At 66.1% G+C, this 20,260-nt stretch overlaps 2 protein-coding genes across 2 annotated transcripts; one reads left to right on the top strand and one right to left on the bottom strand.

Annotated features, from left to right (window-relative positions):
• Positions 1 to 672: 672 nt before the first annotated feature.
• On the top strand, positions 673 to 2,988 carry MRPS24 (mitochondrial ribosomal protein S24). Its single transcript, XM_058820297.1, has 4 exons — positions 673 to 703; positions 1,135 to 1,203; positions 1,679 to 1,790; positions 2,495 to 2,988. The coding sequence occupies exons 1-4, from the start codon at positions 677 to 679 to the stop codon at positions 2,776 to 2,778; spliced, it is 492 nt and encodes a 163-aa protein (XP_058676280.1). The 5' UTR covers positions 673 to 676; the 3' UTR covers positions 2,779 to 2,988.
• Positions 2,989 to 4,129: 1,141 nt separating this feature from the next.
• Positions 4,130 to 19,125, bottom strand: NPC1L1 (NPC1 like intracellular cholesterol transporter 1). The gene is made up of 20 exons (XM_058820082.1): positions 19,072 to 19,125; positions 15,848 to 17,361; positions 14,969 to 15,069; positions 14,725 to 14,897; positions 13,556 to 13,684; positions 12,870 to 13,052; positions 12,489 to 12,606; positions 11,955 to 12,082; positions 11,395 to 11,532; positions 10,807 to 10,896; positions 10,437 to 10,627; positions 10,223 to 10,354; positions 8,998 to 9,108; positions 8,815 to 8,870; positions 7,998 to 8,148; positions 7,331 to 7,562; positions 6,581 to 6,694; positions 5,923 to 6,085; positions 4,767 to 4,953; positions 4,130 to 4,139 (listed from the first exon to the last, which is right to left on the bottom strand). Exons 1-20 carry the CDS (start codon positions 19,123 to 19,125, stop codon positions 4,130 to 4,132), a joined length of 3,975 nt encoding a protein of 1,324 aa, XP_058676065.1.
• Between the last annotated feature and the right edge of the window lie 1,135 nt (positions 19,126 to 20,260).

Consider the following 20,260-nt stretch of genomic DNA (forward strand, 5'->3'; position numbering starts at 1 on the left):
GTGCCACCCACAGGGGGCTGAGTGTGTGTGTGTGGGCACCGGGATGGGGGGGACCCCAAAATGGGGGGGGGACACCTATGAGACCCCAAAAGTGGACGGGGAACGCCTGAGAGACTCCCAGAATGGGAGGGGGGACACCTGGGAGACCCCAAGAGTGGAGGGTGAGGGGCAAGGGAGCTGGGAGACTGCCCCAAAAGGCTCCCAGTAGGCACCAAGAGGCTCCCAGTTGCTCCCAGTAAGCGCTCATGAGGAGCCCAGTTCAGGAGTTCCCAGGACCCCCGGTACTCCTGGTATCCCCAGTGCTCCCAGTGTTCCCAGTCCATCCCAGTATCCCCAGTGCTCCCAGTGTTCCCAGTCCATCCCAGTATCCCCAGTGCTCCCAGTGTTCCCAGTCCATCCCAGTCCATCCCAGTATCCCCAGTGCTCCCAGTATTCCCAGTGTTCCCAGTCCATCCCAGTCCATCCCAGTATCCCCAGTGCTCCCAGTGTTCCCAGTCCATCCCAGTCCATCCCAGTATCCCCAGTGCTCCCAGTATTCCCAGTGTTCCCAGTCCATCCCAGTATCCCCAGTGCTCCCAGTGTTCCCAGTGCTCCCAGTCCATCCCAGTCCATCCCAGTCCCCCCCCGTGCTGCCCTCCCGCCGCCAGGGGGCGCTGCTGCCGCTCCCTCAGCCAAGATGGCGGCGGCCGCGCGGGGCCTGCGGGTGAGGGGAGAGCGGGAATGGGGGAAAATACCGGGATTGGGGAAATACCGGGATTGGGAAATACCGGGAATGGGGAAATACCGGGAATGGGGGACACTGAGGGTGGGGGTGACAAGGGACACCGGGTTTGGGGGACATTGGGGATGCGGCACACTTAGCCTGGGGGCACTGGGAATGGGGGTGACACGGGACACTGGGGATGGGACACGCTGAGGGTGGGGGGCACTGGATGAGAGGTCCGAGGGCTGCGGTGACACCGGGAACAGCGTCACGAGCTGTGGGGTCACATCCCTGCTGCGGGGACACCGGGGCTGCTCCGTGCGGCTCCTGGGGACACGCTGGCTGTGCTGGGGACAGGAGACTGCGATGTCCCCAGCCCTGGGGACCGGGATGTCCCCTGCCAGCCGTCCCCAGCCCTGTCCCCTGTGCAGGTCCTTCCCCGTGCCCTCCACGTCCCCAACGCCGCCCGGCAGCTCCACACCAGCCCCGTGTGCCTCAAGGTGAGTGCTCGGGGACCCTGCGGCCGTGTCCCCTTGTCCCTTGTCCCTGCTGTTCCCTGACCCCACTGTCCCCGTGTCCCTGACGCTGCTGTCCCCATGTCCCCCTGTTCCCAATGTCCCCTGACCCTGCTGTCCCCTCTGTCCCTTGTCCTCTGTTCCCCGACCCCGTGTCTCCCTGTCCCCCTATCCTCTATCCTCGTGTCCCCGATGTCCCCTGTCCCTTGTCCCCGATGTCCCCTGTCCTCGTGTCCCCTGTCTCCTGACCCTGCTGTCCCCCTGTCCTCATGTCCCCCTGACCCCACTTTCCCCATGTCCCTGACCCCGCTGTCCCCTGTCCCTGCTGTCCCTGATGTCCCCCTGTCCATGTGTCCCCTGTCCCTGACCCCGCTGTCCCCAATGTCCCCAATGTCCCTTGTCCCTGTCCCCAATGTCCCCTTGTCCCCTGACCCTGTCGCTGACGCTGCTGTCCCCACAGGCGCGGGCGGCGCGGGTGCGCGCGGGCAAGGGTGACAAGCTGGTGACGTACGAGCAGGCGCACGCCCCGCACCACATCGGGCACCGCAAGGGCTGGCTGTCCCTGCACACCGGTGCGTGACACGGGGACAGGGGACATGGGGGACAGGGAGATGGCCTGTGGGGACACAGGAGCACGGCGGGGACAGGGCAGTGTGGGGTACGTGGGCATCGTGGGAGCCTGGTGGGGATACCCATGGGCATCCCGGGGACAGTTCACACAACTCCTGTGGTGCCAGGACCACGGCTGGGCTGGTGCCACCAGTGCCACCAGTGCCACCGTCCCCTGTCCCCTCAGGGAACCTGCGTGGTGAGGCAGGTGTAGCACAGACAAGGGTCCCTCAGTGTCCCCAATGTCACCTGTGTCCCCAGGTAACCTGTGTGGCGAGGCGGGCGGGCAGTGACCCAGTGTCCCTAATGTCCCCAGTGTCCCCAATGTCCCCTGTGTGTCCCCCCAGGTAATCTGTGTGGCGAGGCAGGTGCAGCCCAGCAGGGAGGTCACCGAATGCCACACGTGTGTCCCCAGTGTCCCCAGTGTCCCCTGTCCCCCCAGGGAACCTGTGTGGCGAGGCAGGCGGGCAGCGACCCAGTGTCCCCAATGTCCCCTCTGTCCCAGGTAACCTGTGTGGCGAGGCGGGCGGGCAGTGACCCAGTGTCCCCAGTGTCCCCAATGTCCCCTCTGTCCCAGGTAACCTGTGTGGCGAGGCGGGCGGGCAGTGACCCAGTGTCCCCAATGTCCCCAATGTCCCCAGTGTCCCCAATGTCCCCTCTGTCCCAGGTAACCTGTGTGGCGAGGCGGGCGCCGCCCCGCGGGCCCTGGAGGACGCGTTCCTGCGGCGCTTCCTGGCCGGGACGTTCCCGGGGCTGCTGCTGGACGAGGCGGTGCTGAAGCGCCGCGGGAACCTGCTGGTGCTCTGCGCCCTCCTGGCGCGGGCACTGCCGCCCCACAAGCTCTACTTCCTGCAGGGCTACACCGAGACCCTGCTCGGCCACTTCTACAAGTGCCCCGTGCGCCTGGAGCTGCAGACCCTGCCCGCCCGCCTGCCCTACAAGTTCATCTAGGGTTAACCTGGAAACGGCCCTAAAAAACCTGCAGATGGTCCTGGAAAACCTGTAAATGGTCCTGGAAAACCTGTAAATGTTCCTAAAGGAGTGATCTGGGGTGTACCTTACAAGCACCTCTGGGAATAAACCTGTAAATGTTCTTAAAGGAGTGCTCTGGGATGTGCCCTACAAGTTCCCCTAGAGAATAAACTTGTAAATGTTCCTAAAGGAGTGCTCTGGGATGTCCTCAGTGTGCCAGACAAGTTCTTCTAGGGATAAACCTGTAAATGTTCCTGAAAAACTTATAAATGTTCCTAAAGGAATGATCTGGGGTGTGCCATACAAGTTCCTCTAGAGATAAACCTGTAAATGGTCCTGAAAAACCTATAAATCTTCCTAAAGGAATGATCTGGGGTGTGCCCTACAAGTTCCTCTAGAGATAAACCTGTAAATGTTCCTAAAGGAATGATCTGGGATGTTCCCTACAAGTTCCTCTAGGGAATAAACCTATAAACCTTTATATAAATGTTCCTAAAAACCCTATAAATGTTCCTAAAGGAGTGCTCTGGGATGTCCTCAGTGTGCCCTACAAGTTCTTCTAGGGAATAAACCTGTAAATGTTCCTGAAAAACCTATAAACAGCCCTAAAGGAATGATCTGGAATGTCCTCAGTGTGCCATACAAGTTCCTCTAGGGATAAACCTGCAAATGGTCCCAAAAAATCTGTAAGTGATCCTAAAGGAATGCTCTGGGGTGTGCCCTACAAGTTCCTCTAGGGCTGGGAATAAAAAAACCTATAAATGTTCCTAAAGGAATGATCTGGAATGTCCCCAGTGTGCCCTACAAGTTCTTCTAGGGATAAACCTGTAAATGGTCCCAAAAAATCTGTAAATGATCCTAAAGGAATGATCTGGGATATCCTCAGTGTGCCCTACAAGTTCCTCGAGGGAATAAACCTATAAATGGCCCTAAAACACCTATAAATGTTCCTAAAGGAATGATCTGGAATGTCCTCAGTGTGCCCTTCAAGTACCTGTAGGGCCAGGGATAAACCTATAAACTCTCACAGGCAATGCCCTATAAATGTTCCTAAAGGAGTGCTCTGGGATATCCCCTCTGTGCCCTACAAGTTCCTCGAGGGAATAAACCTGTAAATGTTCCTAAAAAACCTATAAATGTTCCTAAAAAAACATAAATGTTCCTAAAAACCCCATAAATGTTCCTAAAGGAGTGATCTGGGATGTCCTCACTGTGCCCTACAAGTTCCTCGAGGGAATAAACCTGAAAATGTTCCTAAAAACCCCATAAATGTTCCTAAAAACCCCATAAATGTTCCTAAAGGAGTGATCTGCGATGTCCCCACTGTGCCCTACACGTTCCTATAGGGCCGGGAATAAACCCATAAATGCTCCCAAAGTCCCTGTGCCCCACATGGCCTCGTGTCCTCAACATTCCTGTGTCCCACATGGTGTCCCCATGTCCCCACAGTGTCCCTGTGTCCCACAGTGTCCCCGTGTCCCACATGGTGTCCCCATGTCCCCACAGTGTCCCCGTGTCCCACATGGTGTCCCCACTGTCCTTGTGTCCCACATGGTGTCCCCACGGTGTCCCCGTGTCCCACATGACATACCCATGTCCCCACAGTGTCCCCGTGTCCCCCATGCTGTCCCCGTGTCCCCACAGTGTCCCCGTGTCCCCACAGTGTCCCCGTGTCCCCCATGCTGTCCCCGTGTCCCCACAGTGTCCCCGTGTCCCCCATGCTGTCCCCGTGTCCCCACAGTGTCCCCGTGTCCCACACGCCGTCCCCGTGTCCCCACCCCTGTGCGGCGCCTCCCCCCCCATCCATCCCAGTCCAACCAGTGCAGGATGTGACAAAACCAGTTTAAATAGAAAGGGGGGAGGGGCACGGGGGGGAGTGGGGGGCTCAGCCCTTCCTGGAGCCCTTGTCCTTGTCCTTGTCCCTGTCCTTGTCCTTGTCCCTGTCCCTGTCCTTGCCCTTGTCCCTGTCCTTGTCCTTGCTCTTGTCCTTGTCCTTGCCCTTGTCCCTGTCCCTGTCCTTCCCCTTGTCCTTCCCCTTGTCCCTGTCCCTGTCCATGTCCGTGTCCTTGAAGCCGGGGTTGGCCAGGCCCAGCCCTGTCCCCTGCACGGTGTCCCCCGGCGTGTCCTCCCCTGGTGGCACCTGCAGCGCGGGCCCTGCGGGGACAATGGGGCATTGTGTCACTGTGACTGTCCCCCAGGCCCTGGGGACAACGGTGTCACTGTCACTGTCCCCAGGCTGAGGGGACAGCGGCGTCACTGTCCCCAGGCTCTGGGGACAATGGGCACAGTGTCACTGTCACTGTCCCTAGGCTGAGGGGACAATGGGCACCATGTCACTGTCACTGTTCCCATGAGTGACACAGTGTCCCTGTCCTGGAGGTGACAGGCAGCTGCTGTCACTGTCCCTGTCCCTGTCCTGGGGAGGTGACAAATGCCCAGTGCTGGTCTGTCCCTGTCTCCATCCTGGTACAACGGGGCCAGACCATCCCTGTCCTGGAGGTGACACCGTGTCCCTGTCCCCAGGGGTGTCACACTGTCCTCATGCCTGAGGTGACACTGTCCTGGTGTAACCCTGTCCCTGTCCCCATGTCCCTGTCCTGCTGTCCCTGTCCCTCTCCCCAGGGGTGTCCCTGTCCCGATGTCCCTGTCCTGTCTGGGGGTTCCTGTCCCGGTTCCTAGAGAGGTGACACTGTCCTTGTCCCGGTGACCTTGTCCCCAGGGGTGTCCCTGTCCCCATGTCCCTGTATCCCTGTCCCCCTGTCCCCAGGGGTGTCCCTGTCCCCATGTCCCTGTCCCTGTGTCCCTGTCCCCAGGGGTGTCCCTGTCCCCATGTCCCTGTATCCCTGTCCCCCTGTCCCCGTGTCCCTGTCCCCATCCCTGTATCCCTGTCCCCAGGGGTGTCCCTGTCCCCATGTCCCTGTCCCTGTTTCCCTGTCCCCAGGGGTGTCCCCCCGTCCCCGTGTCCCTGTCCCCATCCCTGTTCCCTGTCCCCAGGGGTGTCCCTGTCCCCATGTCCCTGTCCCCAGGGGTGTCCCTGTCCCTGTATCCCTGTCCCCAGGGGTGTCCCTGTCCCCATGTCCCTGTCCCCGTGTCCCTGTCCCCAGCGCTGTCCCCCGTCCGTACCCACGTAGCTGAGCAGCACGGGCAGGAACACGAGCCCGTGCGCCAGCCCCAGCAGGGTCACGATGAGGTTGAGGCGGAAGAAGAAAATCTGCACGAGCCGCGCCTTGGCGAACGCCAGCACCACCACGCCGGGCAGGTTGGTCATGGCCACCCCCGCCACCACCTGCGGGGACAGCGGCGACAGCGCCGCGCTCGGTGACACCCCCCAGAGAGGGACAGGGACCCGCGGTGACACCGCCCCGAGAGGGACAGCCATGCTCGGTGTCACCGCCCCGACAGGGACAGCCATGCTCGGTGACACCGCCCCGAGAGGGACCCGCGGTGACACCGCCCCGACAGGGACAGCCATGCTCGGTGTCACCGCCCCGACAGGGACAGCGACCCGCAGTGACACCGCCCCGACAGGGACAGCCATGCTCGGTGTCACCGCCCCGACAGGGACAGCCATGCTCGGTGTCACCGCCCCACACACGGACAGCGACCCCCACAGGGACAGCGACCCGCGGTGACACCCCCGGACCAGGAGGTCCCCCAGTGTCACCCCCCAGCTCCAGAAGGGTTTGGGGTCCCTCGGTGCCACCCCCAGGACAGTTTGGGGTCCCTCGGTGCCACCCCCACCCCGGCAGGGCTTGGTGTCCCTCAGTGTCCCCGTGCCCACCTTGCTGCCCATGGTGACAGTGGCCTCCTTGGCTCGTGCCACCCGCGTGGGCTGGCGGCTGCGGGCGAAGGCGCAGGTGATGTGGGACACGAACTCCACCGAGATGCCCACGGCCTGCGGGGACAGCGGGCTGGGCTGGCACCCCGGGCACTGCCTGTGCCCACAGAGCCACCCCCTGTGTCCCCAGAGCCACCCCCGTGCCACCAGAGCCACCCCCGTGCCACCAGAGCCATCCCTGTGCCACCAGAGCCACCTCTGTGCCACCAGAGCCACCCCTGTGTCCCCAGAGCCACCCCCTGTGCCACCAGAGCCACCCCAGTGCCACCTCATATGTCCCAGCTCCTGCTGCCACCCCCTGTGCCCACAAAGCCACCCCATGTGCCACCTCACATGCTCAGTGCCACTCCATATCCCCCGTGTCCCTGTGCCACCCCAAATCCCCATGCCACCCAAGGTGCCTTGTGTCCCCGTGCCACCCAATGTGCCCCACATCCCTGTGCCACCCCACATGCCCTGTGTCCTGCTGTCCCCTGTGCCACCCCCGTGCCCTGTGCCCCATGTCCCTGTGCCACCCCAGGTCTCTATGCCACCCCCCCTCCCCATGCCACTCAATGTGCCCTGTGTCTCCGTGCCACCCCATGTTCCTGTGCCACCCCCCCATGCCCCCATGTCCCCACTGTCCCCTGTGCCCCACATCCCCATGCCACCCCCCGTGCCATGCCCCATGTCCCGCTGTCCCCGTGCCCGCACCGCCACCAGGTTGATGAGTGCCACGGCGTTGTAGGGCACTGCCCAGAGCGCCATGCAGCCCACGGTGCCCAGCAGTGCCATGGCGATGGTCAGCAGCGTGGCCAGGCTGGAGCGCCCGTCCATGCCCAGCAGCAGGAAGGACACGGCGAAGGTGGGCACCAGGCACAGTGCCAGCGTCAGCAGCCCCTCGGGCACCACCGTCAGGTACTGCTCGTAGTACACGTACGTCACCCTGCGGGGTGGCACCGCGCTGGCACGGGCTGGGGCACCGGGCACCCGGGGAGGGGAACCGGCCACCCCAAAATGGGCACCGGGTGTCCCAAAATGGGCACCGGGATCCCAAAATGGGCACTGGGCACCCCAAATTGGGCATTGGGCACCCGGGGATGGGCACACAGTATCCCAAAATGGGCCCCGGGCACCCTGAAATGGGCACTGGGCACCCAAAATGGGCACTGGGTATCCTGGTATGGGCACCCAACAAGGGCACTGGGGCACCCCCAACATTCTGGAATGGGCACCCTTCACTGGGGCGCCAACTCATGACCCCCAACAGGGGCACTGGGGCACCCCCAGCACCCCAGACCGGGCACCCTGACCTGGGCACCGCTACCTGCCCTCCCTCACCGGGCACCCCCGTCCCCCCCGGGCTGGCAGCGCCACTCACGTGTAGGGGAAGACGCGGAAGGCGGGGTCGGTGCCGGGCACGGCGCGCAGGGTGGTCGTGATGTACTCTGCCAGGGCGCGGGCGGCGCGCAGGGCATCCGTGTACTCCTGGGACGTGCGCAGCGGGCGCTGGTACGCCATGAACCGGGTGGCTGCGGGCACGGCAGCGTCAGCACCCGGCGGCGGGCACCACGGGGCAGTGGGCGCCACGGGGGCAATGTCAGCACGGGGTGGCGGGCGCCACGGGGGCGGTGGGGACCATGGGGCAGCGGGCACTTGGGGACAATGGGCACCACAGGGACAGCGGGCACCATGGGGGCAGTGGTGAGTCCAGGGACAGCAGGCACTCTGGGGGCAGTGGGCACTCTGGGGGCAGTGGGCACCATGACGGCAGTGGGCACCACAGGGGCAGCAGGCACCGCGGGGACAGTGGGCACTATGGGGAAGTGGGCACTTGGGGACAGTGGGCACCATGGGGAAGTGGGCACCACAGGGACAGCGGGCACTTGGGGACAGTGGGTACCACAGGGCAATGGGTATCATGGGGCAGTGGGCACTCTGGGGGTAGTGGGCACCGCGGGGGCACCGTCACCACAGGGCGGTGGGCACCATGGGGACAGCAGGCACCACAGGGGAAGTGAGCACCAGGGGGGCAGTGGGCACCCTTGTGGGCAGTGGTGACTACAGGACAGTGGGCACCATGGGGACAGTGGTCACTCTGGGACTAATGGGCACCACAGGGTGGTCTGCAGTGGTCAGTGGTCACTCCAGGGCTCAGTGGTCACCCCAGCCCCTGTGCCCGTGCCACCCTCACTCACCCAGGATGGTGCCATTGTCGTCCATGCTCACCGAGGTGTCGTAGGCGCCCAGGCCACTGCGGGGACAGGGGGGGTCAGGGGACATGGGGGACACCCAGGGGACAGCCAGGACAGCCAGAGGGGACACAGGGTCAGGGGATACCCAGGGCAGTGCCAGGGCGGTGCCACCATGGTGCCACTCACCCCTTGGGGCAATGCAGGGAGGGCCGGTCCTGCAGGAACCAGGGCAGGAATCGCTGGAACTCCTCGTCCGTGGGGCGGCGCAGCCGCTTCAGGCACTGCCCCAGAATGCAGCTGGGGTCAGCTGTGGGCACACACGGGGTCAGTGTGGGCACACACGGAGTCAGTGCGGGCACTGGACACCGCTCACCCCGCTGGGCACCACCACAGGCACACAAAGGGCACATGGTGGCCATCACAGCAGGCACCAAACTGGCACCCAGTGGGCATCACAGTAGATGCCAAATGACCACTGTGGTGGGCACCCAATGGACACCCAATGGACAGCCAGTGGGCATTCAATGGGCACCCAATAGTCATCATTGGTACCCAATGGCCCCCATGGTGGGCACCCAATGGCCACCCCATGACCACCCAATGGCCACCATGATGAGCACTCAATGACCAGCATGATGAGCACCCAATGGCCACCCCCGAGTCCCCAAGGTGGCACCCAGTGGCCACCCAACAGCCACCAGGGTGGGCACTCATTTGCCATGGCGGTGGACACTCAATGGATACCCAAGAACCCCTCCATGGTGGGCACTCAATGGCCACCCCATGACAACCCAATGGGCACTCAATGACCACCATGATGAGCACCCAATGGTCACCCAACCGCCACCATGGTGGGCACTCAATGGCCGCCATGATGAGCACCCAATGGTCACCCAACAGCCACCATGGTGGGCACTCAATGACCACCGTGATGAGCACCCAGTGGCTGCCATGATGAGCACCCAATGGTCACCCAACAGCCACCATGGTGGGCACTCAATGGCCGCCAAGATGAGCACCCAGTGGCCACCCAATGACCACCGTGATGAGCACCCAATGGTCACCCAACAGCCACCATGATGAGCACTCAATGACCACCGTGATGAGCACCCAGTGGCTGCCATGATGAGCACCCAATGGTCACCCAACAGCCACCATGGTGGGCACTCAATGGCCGCCATGATGAGCACCCAGTGGCCACCCAATGACCACCGTGATGAGCACCCAGTGGCTGCCATGATGAGCACCCAATGGGCACCCAATGGCCCCCATGGTGGGCACTCAATGACCACCACGATGAGCACCCAATGGGCACCCCCTGGCCCCGATGGTGGGCACTCAATGGCCACCCCACGAGCACCCAGTTGCCACACCCTGGCCCCCCGGTGCCCCCCGGTGCCCCCGGCCGCACTCACTGCTGGTGGAGGGGCAGAACTGGCCCTGGTGCTCCCCGCTCTGGTGGACGCGGCAGCAGCGCACCATGGGGTTCAGCCAGTCCAGGAAATCGTCCAGCCACGAGGTGGCCGGGATGGCCAGGTAGGACCTGCGGAGGGCGCACAGGAGGGGCTGGCACGGGCCGGGCGCTGCCAGCCGGGCTCCGTGGGCGCCCGCGGATGGGCACTCACACGTTGGCGTAGCGCGTGGCCAGCTGGATGCTCTGCGTCAGCGAGTTGGTGTCGCAGCCCGAGCTGGAGCAGATGGCGTTGGTGCCGTTCTCCGAGGAGAAGTTGTAGCCGCCCGTGGTGACAAAGTAGGTGGGGACGCCCACGGCCAGGTAGCGGTTCATGGCCGAGTAGTACTCGAGCAGGTACGAGTCCTGGGGACGGCTGGCATCAGAGGGGGCACCCGAGGGGCACCCCAGAGGGCGCAGAGGGGGCTCGAAGGGGCACAGAGGAGGAAAAGGGGCACAGGGGCCCAAAGGGACACTGAGGGGCAGAGAGGGGTCCCGGTCTCCCCGTGTGGCCCCATACGGGGCCGTGCCATCCCTGTGCCCACCTCGGGCAGCGCCAGCTCCTGGTCCAGCCCCACGGACACGTGGAAGAGCAGGAAGAGCCCGGCGCAGGCCAGGAACAGGAACAGCAGCACCTGGGGGAGGGGGCTCTGCTCAGGGACCCGGGCACCAAAACCCCCCAGAGACCCCCCCTGGGACCCCAAACCCCCCCACGGCCCCTTGTGTCACCCCCAAAACCCCTGACAGAACTCTGGTGTCACCCCAAAACACCAAATCCCTCCTGTCTCCCCAGTGCCTCCCTGCCCCCCATGTCCCCCATGCCCCCAATGCCCCCCATGTCCCCCAATGCCCCCCTTGTTCCCATGCCCCCAATGCCCCCATGTCCCCCAGTGTCCCCCAATGCCCCCCGTGCCCCCAATGCCTCCCCCTGCTCCCATGCCCCCTGTGCCCCCCGTGCCCCCCATGTCCCCAATTCCCCCCATGCCCCCTGTGCCCCCTGTGCCCCTCATGCCCCCAATTCCCCCAATGCCCCCATGCCCTCAATTCCCCCAATGCCCCCCATGCCCCCAATGCCCCCATGCCCTCAATTCCCCCAATTCCCCCCATGCCCCCCGTGCCCCCCGTGCCCTCACCACGGCAGGTCTCACGAGGGGGTGCAGCAGCACGGGGGTGTAGCAGCGCTCCAGGAAGGGGCGCAGCAGCCCCCGGCCCGCCCCGGCCGTGCCCCCCTTGCCCGTCCCGCAGCAGCAGCAGAGGTCGAAGCGCCCGGCCTGGGGGCACGGCGGGGTTGGCACGGGGAGGTTGGCACAGCAGGGTTGGCACGGCTCCTCCGCAGCACCCCCCGTGCCCTGTGGGTGTGCCCTGCCCAGCCTGGGCACCGCATGGGGACCCTCACCCGGCCCAGGGACCCTCACCCACCCTGGGCATCCTTACGCCCACCCCGGGGGCTTCGTGGGCACCCTGTGCCCACCCTAGGGACATTCTCACCCACCCTGGGGATCCTCACACCCACCTTGGGATCCCCCTGCCCACCCCGTGCCCGCCCCGGGGTCTCCATGCCCACCTTGGGGACTTCTCACCCACTGTAGGGACCCTCTCACCAACCCTGGGGTCCCCGTGCCCACCCTGTGCCCGCCCCTCGCGCCCGGCCCGTGCCCCTTCCCCTCGCCCCGCGGTGCCCCCCCGGTGCCACCTCCTGTCGCCGCCTGTCGAGCGCCACCAGCGCCACAAAGCCCGACATCTGCAGCACGAAGTCCAGCGCGATGGCGAGCGCGGCCGTCAGGGCGAACGTGCGCACGGCGGGCATGGACGAGAGGGCACCTGCGGGGCCCGGGCACCACCCGGGTCACCGGGACATCCCTGGCACCCCCCGGGTCACTGGGACACCCCCGGGTCCCCCTTGGTGTCACCAGGACCCCGTGCCAGCCCCCCAGACCGCACCACACCCCCCGGCCCGTGCCCCTCGTCCCCCGTGTCCCTGTGCCCGCCCCCGTGCCCCCCATGTCCCCGTGCCCCCCGTGCCCGCTGTGTCCCTGTATCCCCGGTGCCCTCTGTGCCCCCCATGTCCCTCGTGTCCCTGTGCCCACCCAGTGCCCCCCATTCCCTGTGCCCCCCATTCCCTGTACCCCCTGCCTGCCCCATATCCCTGTGCCCACCCTGCGCTCCCTGTGCCCCCCATGTCCCCGTGCCCCCTTTGCCCCCGGTGCCCGCGGTGCCCCCTCCTCACCGAACAGGAAGCAGATGGTCTCGGAGAGGCTGCAGAGCAGCATGCTCGGTGCCACCTGTGCCAGCACCCGCCCCAGGTGCTGCTCCCGCGTCTCGCCCGGCTCCCGATGCGACTGCTGCTGCCACAGGGGGGTCAGGGGCACCCGGGGGCACCCCCAGACCCAGGGAACACCCAGGGGGCACCCCCGGATGCCAAATTCCCCCATGCCCACAAATGCCAGCCTTGCCCCGTGGGGATGCCTGTCCTGAAATGTGCCCCCACCCCTGATGCCCCCAGTGCCCTCCAGGCCCCCGGTGCCCCCATCCCCAATGACACCCCCATTCCCCGGTTCCCCGGTGCCCCCCGATGCCCCCCGTGCCCCCCGGTGCCCCCCGTGCCCACCTGCAGCTCCTGCACGAAGATGAAGATGTTGTCGGCGCCCACGGCCAGCACGAGGAAGGGCACGACCTCGATGATGATGAGGGACGAGGGCAGCCCCAGCAGCGCCAGCAGCCCCATGGCGGCCAGCACGGCCCCCAGCACCACCACGATGCCCCCGAGCGCCAGCGTCACCTTGGACTCCACCTGCGGGCACCCCCGGGTGGGCACCGCCGTCAGAAACCCCGGATTGGCACCCCCGGAACCCCTGGATTGGCACCCCCGGATCGGCATCCCTGGGTCAGCACCCCCAGATTGGCACCGCCGGGTGGGCACCGCCGTCAGAAACCCGGGATTGGCACCGCCGGGTGGGCACCACGGGTCAGCACCCCCAAACCCCCCGGACTGGCACCCCTGTATTGGCACCCCCGAACCCCTCCCGGGCCGCTGCCGCCACCCCGGAGTGCCCCTGGGATCACGGGGATCCACCCGAACCCCCCTGAACCGACCCCCCGAAACCGATCCCCCGAACCCCCCCAGATTCTCCCTGAACCCCCCCGGATTTTCCCGATCTGCGACGCCCCCGAACCCCTGGAATGCCCCCAAACCGACCCGCCGGGCCTTTCCAGGTCCCTGCGCCACCCCCGGTGCCCCCGAGCTCACCAGGTCCCCGTGCCCCTCCCGGTGCCCTCCCGGTGCCCCCCGCTCACCAGGACCCTCCTCCAGGCCGTGTACTCGCCCAGGGCCAGCGCGATGTAGGCGAACACCAGCAGGTAACTGACGGCGAACACCGGGATGTCCTCCCCGCTCGTGCGGTTGATCTCGTCCTCCAGAGAGCGCTGAGGGGACCGCGACAGTGAGGGGACACCGGGGACACCGGGGGCACAGGGGGGCACGGGGGCATAGAGGCGGGACAGGGGCGGGGAGGGCACTGCGGGCACCAGGGGCAGGGGGACACGAGGAGCACAAAGGGCACTGGGGACATAGAGGGGGGACAGAGACGTAGGGGGCACCGGGAGCACGGGGGGCACGGGGGACACCGGGACATAGAGGGGGGACGGGGACACTGGGGGAACCTAGGGCGTGGGGGACACTGAGGACACTGGGGACACAGAAGGGGCACAGGGACACTGAGGACATGGAGGGGACGTAGGGACATAGAGTGGGACAGGGACGTGGGGGGCCCTGGGGGAACCTAGGGCATGGGGGACACTGGGGACATGGAAGTGGCACAGGGACAATGGGGACACTGAGGACACGGAGGGGACATGGGGGCACTGCGGGCGCCAGGGGCACGGAGGGGACACGGGGTTCACTGAGGCCAATACAGACAGGGTGACACGGGTGACACCAGGGACACAAGGGGCACAGGGACACTGGGACATAGAGGGGGGACAGGGACGTGGAGGACACGGGGGGCACCAGGGACATTGGGGACATGGAGACATGGAGAGGACATGGGGACATAGACGGGGCACAGGGACGTGGGGGGCACTGTGGGCACCAGGGGCATGGGGGACACTGGGGACATGGAAGTGGCACAGGGACAATGGGGACACTGAGGACACGGAGGGGACATGGGGGCACTGCGGGCACCAGAGGCATGGAGGGGACACGGGGTTCACTGAGGCCAATACGGACAGGGTGACACGGGTGACACCGCAAACACGGGGGGCACCGGGGACACTGGGGACATGGAAGGGACACGGGGACATGGAGGTGGCATAAGGGACACAGTGACACGGGTGACACCAGGGACACGGAGGGCACAGGGACATGGAGGGGACACAAGAGCCACACAGGGACACAGAGGGGACACGCAGGGACACGCAGGGGACACGGCGGTCGCACAGGGACACGCAGGGGACACGGCGCCCACCTCGGCCATGAAGGTGACCGAGAGGTTGTGGCGGTGGCGCCGCTGGAAGTCGCGCACCACGCTCAGGAATTGCCGCTCCCAGCTCAGCGCCCACTCCAGGCGCGGGTCCCCCGCGGGGAAATTGTTCAGCGAGTAGGTGACAATGAGCGCCTCGGCCTCCGTGTACTCGGACTCTGCGGGGACACGGCGGTGACGGCGCGGGGACGGCGCGGGGACGCCCCGGGGAGCCCCGAACGCCCCGTACCGCGGTATCCGCCCAGCGCGATGTACGGGAACACGGGCCCGCCGTACTCGGCCATGCAGCTCAGCTCCAGCGCCGTGATGTCCTTGAAGGAGAGCGGGGAGCTGGCGGCGACAGGGCCGGGCCGTCAGCGGGGGCTGTGCCCGCCCGGCCCCGGCCCCGCTGCCACCCGCGGGGTGGCATGGGGGATGCGTGGGTGGCACCCTGAACCCGCGGCCTGGCGCCCCGGATGGCATGGGGGATGTGTGGGTGGCACCCTGAACCCGCGGCCTGGCACCCCGGCTGGTGTGGGACGTGCGGGTGGCACCCTGAACCCGCGGCCTGGCACCCCGGATGGCATGGGGGATGTGTGGGTGGCACCCTGAACCCACGGCCTGGCGCCTCGGTTGGCATGGGGGATGCAGGTGGCATTCTGAACCCATGGGCAGGCACCCCAGAGTGATGGGGACATGTGGGTGACAGCCCAACAGTGATGGGGGACAGCCAGGTGGCAGCCCAGAGACACAGTCTGGCACCCCAGAGCGATGGGGACATGCAGGTGGTACCCCAAACCCACATGGGCATCACCCCAACCCCATAGCTGGGCACCCCACGGTCACTGTGCCACATGGGGCACTCAACAGATGTCACCCCAGCCCCACACCTGGGCACCCCACGGGCACCAAATCATGGACAGAGCCCCCTGGGCATCACCCTAGCCACACGACTGGACACCCCATAGTCCCCATGCCATGTCCAGCACCCACAGATGCCACCCCAGCCCCACAGCTGGGCACCCCATGGGCACCACGCCACGTCCAGCACCCTTGGGGCACCCGAACCCCACACCTGGGCACCCCACAGTGACCGCGCCCCACTGTGGCCCCCGCCCGCGGCACCCACTTGACGCAGTAGATGAGGTGGTCGTGCCAGTCGACGGTGCCCTGCACTTTGCCATCCTGCTGCCAGCCGCGGAGCGCCAGGCGGCTGCGGTTGTTCTGGAAGTACTGCGTGACGCTGGACACGGCGCAGTCGCCCACGCCGGGCGCCGTGGGGTTCAGGGGGGCGTAGCACACGTCCCGCAGGGTGACGTTCCTGCCCTGCGCCCGCGCCGTGGTGCCCGCCAGCTCCTCCTGCAGCTCCAGCAGCGCCAGCAGCACGTCCTGGGCCAGCACCCCGCTGAAGTTCTTGGTGCCCAGCACCACCGAGTCGTAGGCGGTGGTGCCCGGGCGCCCGGGCGCCGTCACGATCACCTGGTTGGTGCGCAGGAAGGGCCCGAAGTGGCGGTCGTGGAACTCCTTCTCCTGCCTGGCACGGCTGCCCGGCGCCGACCAGAGCTGCACGGGGTCCGTGGTCAGCTGCAGGGTCACTATCCCGACCGAGAGCCCTGCGGCCACGGCCACGGCCACGGCCAGCACGGCCAGCGGCCAGGTGGCCACCAGGGCGCCCCAGCGGCGGAACGCCCGCTCCAGGCCGCGCTGCCAGGCGTCGCTGACCCGCCGCGAGCACCCGCGGGCACGCGGTTTCGGCGCCGCCTCGGCCTCGCCCCGGCGGCACAGCGCGGCCACCAGGAAGGCCAGGGCCAGGCCGGCGAAGAGCAGCGCGCAGATGACCAGCACGCCGTCGGCGCGGCCGATGCGGAACGGCGGCGGCGGGTCGGCGGGCGGCACCGTGGGCGGGCACGCCTGGGCGCAGTCCTGGCACGAGCACGGCTCCTGGTCGGCGTCGGGCGCTTGGTCGCAGCCCCAGACGGGCGCGTCCAGCGGGGCGACGCCCCGGCCGGGCTCGGAGCCGTCGGGCAGCAGCTGGAAGTCGATCTGCAGCGGCGCCAGCCCGTTGTTCTTGTCGCCCTGGAAGTCCAGCCAGCGCTGGGCCGTGCACAGCTGGGCACCGTAGCGCCCGCACATGGTGGAGATGGCGTAGCCGCCCGTGGCGGGCATCCGCACGTCCCGGCACGAGGCGAAGGCGGCCTCGGCGTAGCGGCTGCGGTAGAAGAGCTGGTACTCCAGCACGGCCCGGGCGCCGGGCAGCGCCGCGTAGTCGGCGACGCGGGTGACGTTGGTGAACAGGCTCTGGTCGGGGCTGCAGATGTTGTGGCAGTAGAGGTTGGCGAAGTTGCGGGCGCAGGACGGGCACCGTGCCAGGACGGCGCCCGACAGCTCCACGCTGCGGCGCAGCGAGACCAGCTGGGCGTAGCTGCAGCAAACCCGCACGGTGGCATTGTCGCCCCCGACCAGCTCGGGGCACACCACGCGCAGCAGGGACAGCAGCGCGCCCCGTGCCACCCGCGCCGGCGTGTTGGACAGGCAGGGCACCTTGGCGGGCACCAGAGACGAGTTCACCTCGGGGTTGCGGCCGCACTCGTTGTAGAAGGCGCAGACGCCGGCCTGGTGCACGGGGGTCAGCGACGGCGACGCCTGCGGGGACAGGGACGGGGCGGTGGCACGGTGGTGGCACCCTGAGGGGTTGAGGGGAACCCGATGGGCGCTGAGGAGGCGTCGCCGCAGCTCTGGCGCCTTCGGTTCCGCCAAACCGCACCCAGATGGCACCAGTGGGCACCACAGCATTGTACCCACGTTCTGCCACCTCCAGTTCCTCCAAATGTCACCCAGTGTGCGCCACAGCGGTGTCCCCTCCGTTCTGCCGCCCCGGTTCCTCCAAATGTCACCCAAATGTCACCAGCGGGCACCACAGCCGTGTCCCCGTGGCTCTGCCACCTTCAGGCCCTCCAACGACACCCAAATGGCACCCAAAGGGCACCACGGCATCATCCCCACGTTCTGCCACCCCAGTTCCTCCAAATGCCACCCGAATGCCACCCAAAGGGCACCACAGCGGTGTCCCCGTGGCTCTGCCACCTTTGGTTCCTCCAAACCGCACCCAGATGGCACCAGTGGGCATCGTGGCATTGTACCCACGTTCTGCCACCTCCAGGTCCTCCAAATGGCACCCAAAGGGCACCACAGCAGTGTCCCCTCCATTCTGTCACCCCGGTTCCACCAAATGGCGCCCAGGTGGCACCTGATGGGCACCACAATGTATCCAGAGCTCTGCCATTTCCAGGTCCTCCGACAGCGCCCAAATGTCACCCAAAGGGCACCACAGCGGAGTCCCCACGGCTCTGCCACCTTTGGTTCCTCCAACCACACCCAGATGGCACCTAAATGTCACCCAAATGGCACCCAAAGGGCACCACAGCAGTGTCCCCTCCATTCTGTCACCCCAGCCCCTCCAAATGGCACACAAGTGGCACCTGATGGGCACCGCAACATTGTCCCCACTCTGCCACTCTCAGCCCGTCCAAACGTCACCCAAATGCCACCCTGGTGGCACCTGATGGGCACCATGGAGGTGTCCCCCTGCTCTGCCCCTCTCAGTCTCCCCAGTGCCACCCAGCTGTCACCAGGTGCCACCCGAGGGCACCACAAGGAGCGGCTCTGCCACTCCCAGGTCCTGCACATCAGCCCTGACTGGCATCCAAAGGGCACCAAGGGGTGTCCCCACCCTGCCACCTCTGAATGCCACCCAGATGTCACCCAGTGGGTGCCACAATGGTGTCCCCAGCTCTGCCACCTCTTAATGGCACGCTATGGGCACCCAAGTGTCACCCAATGGGCACCCAAAGGGCACCACAGCAGTGTCCCCCTCAGCCCCTCCCAAATGCCACCAGGTGGGCACCCCACCTGTGTCCCCCGAGCTCTGCCACCCCAAAACCTTCCAAGTGCCACCGAGATGTCACCAGGCGGGCACCACAACGGTACCCCCAGCTCTGCCACCCTCAGCCACCCAGATGCCACCAGGTGGGCACCACACCCGTGTCCCCTCAGCTCTGCCACCCCCAAACCTTCCAAATGCCACCCAAATGCCACCAGGTGGGTGCCACAACGGTACCCCCAGCTCTGCCACCCTCAGCCACCCAGATGCCACCAGGTGGGCACCACGCCAGCGTTCCCCGGCTCTGCCACCCCCAAACCTTCTAAATGCCACCCAAATGCCACCAGTGGGCACCACACCCGCGTCCCCCCGGCTCTGCCACCCTCAGCCCCCCCAAATGTCCCCGCTCCGGTGCCACCCCCGGTGCCCGCCCCGTGCCCTCCCAGTGCCACCCGCGGCGTCGCCGTCCCTACCAGCGCCAGGAGCGCGGCCAGGAGGGCGCCGGGCAGTGCCAGGGAGGCGGCCATGCTGGCAGCGCTGTGCCCCGGTGCCACCCGCGCCTTTAAGGGCGGGCAGGGCAGCGCTGGCCTGATGGCAGCGGGGCCAATCAGCCCCGGGCGGATCGATCATTAACCCGATCGATCGATCGGTCCGGGCGGGGCGGGCACGGGCTGGCACCCGCGGGCACCGCAACGGGGCAAAACGGGGGCTTGGGAGCTCGGGGTGGCACCGATGGGCATCAAAATGAGGAGAAAACGGGGGTTTGGGAGCTCGGGGTGGCACCGATGGGCATCAAAATGAGGAGAAAACGGGGGCTTGGGAGCTCGGGGTGGCACCGATGGGCATCAAAATGAGGAGAAAACGGGGGTTTGGGAGCTTGGGGTGGCACCGATGGGCACCGGAATGGGGATCTGGGAGCTCGGGGTGGCATCAAAATGAGGAGAAAACGGGGGAGTTCTGGGTGGCACCGATGGGCACTGGAATGGGGAAAAAATGGGGATTCGGGAGTACAGGGGGCAGTGCCAGCAGGGCACTGAAATGGGGACAAAACAGGAATTGATGAGTTCAGGCTGGCACCAGGGGTGGCATCAGGGGCCACCCACGGGCACCAGATCGGGAATTTGGCAGTTCAGGGTGGCATCGGGGGCACCCAGGGGTGCAGATTCGGGGATAAACGCAGGAATTCGGGAGCACGGCTGGCACAGGGTGGCAGCAGGACATCACCCACGGGCACCTGTGACAGTGGCAGTGCCACATCCCGGGGTGACGCCCGGCTGTGCTGTGCCAGGGCCATCCTGGTGCCATCCCAGCAGTGCCAAAGCCATCCTGGCGCCATCCTGGTGGTGCCAGCGCCACCACGGTGCCCTCTGTCCCAGTGACAAGCCGGCGGTGCCAGTGCCACGCCTTGTATGACAGTGCCATCCTGATAGTGACAGTGCCATGCCGGTGCCATCCCCCTGTGACAGTGCCATGCCATCCCAGTGTGGCAGTGTCATCCCATTGTGACAGTGCCGTGCCATCCCAGTGTGACAGTGCCATCCCCATGTGACAGTGCCAACCCAGTGTGCCATGCCATCCCAGTGTGACAGTGCTGTGCCATCCCAGTGTGACAGTGCCATGCCATCCCAGTGTGACAGTGCTGTGCCATCCCAGTGTGACAGT

Source organism: Ammospiza caudacuta, chromosome 26 (assembly GCF_027887145.1).
Source record: "Ammospiza caudacuta isolate bAmmCau1 chromosome 26, bAmmCau1.pri, whole genome shotgun sequence".
NCBI lineage: Eukaryota > Metazoa > Chordata > Aves > Passeriformes > Passerellidae > Ammospiza > Ammospiza caudacuta.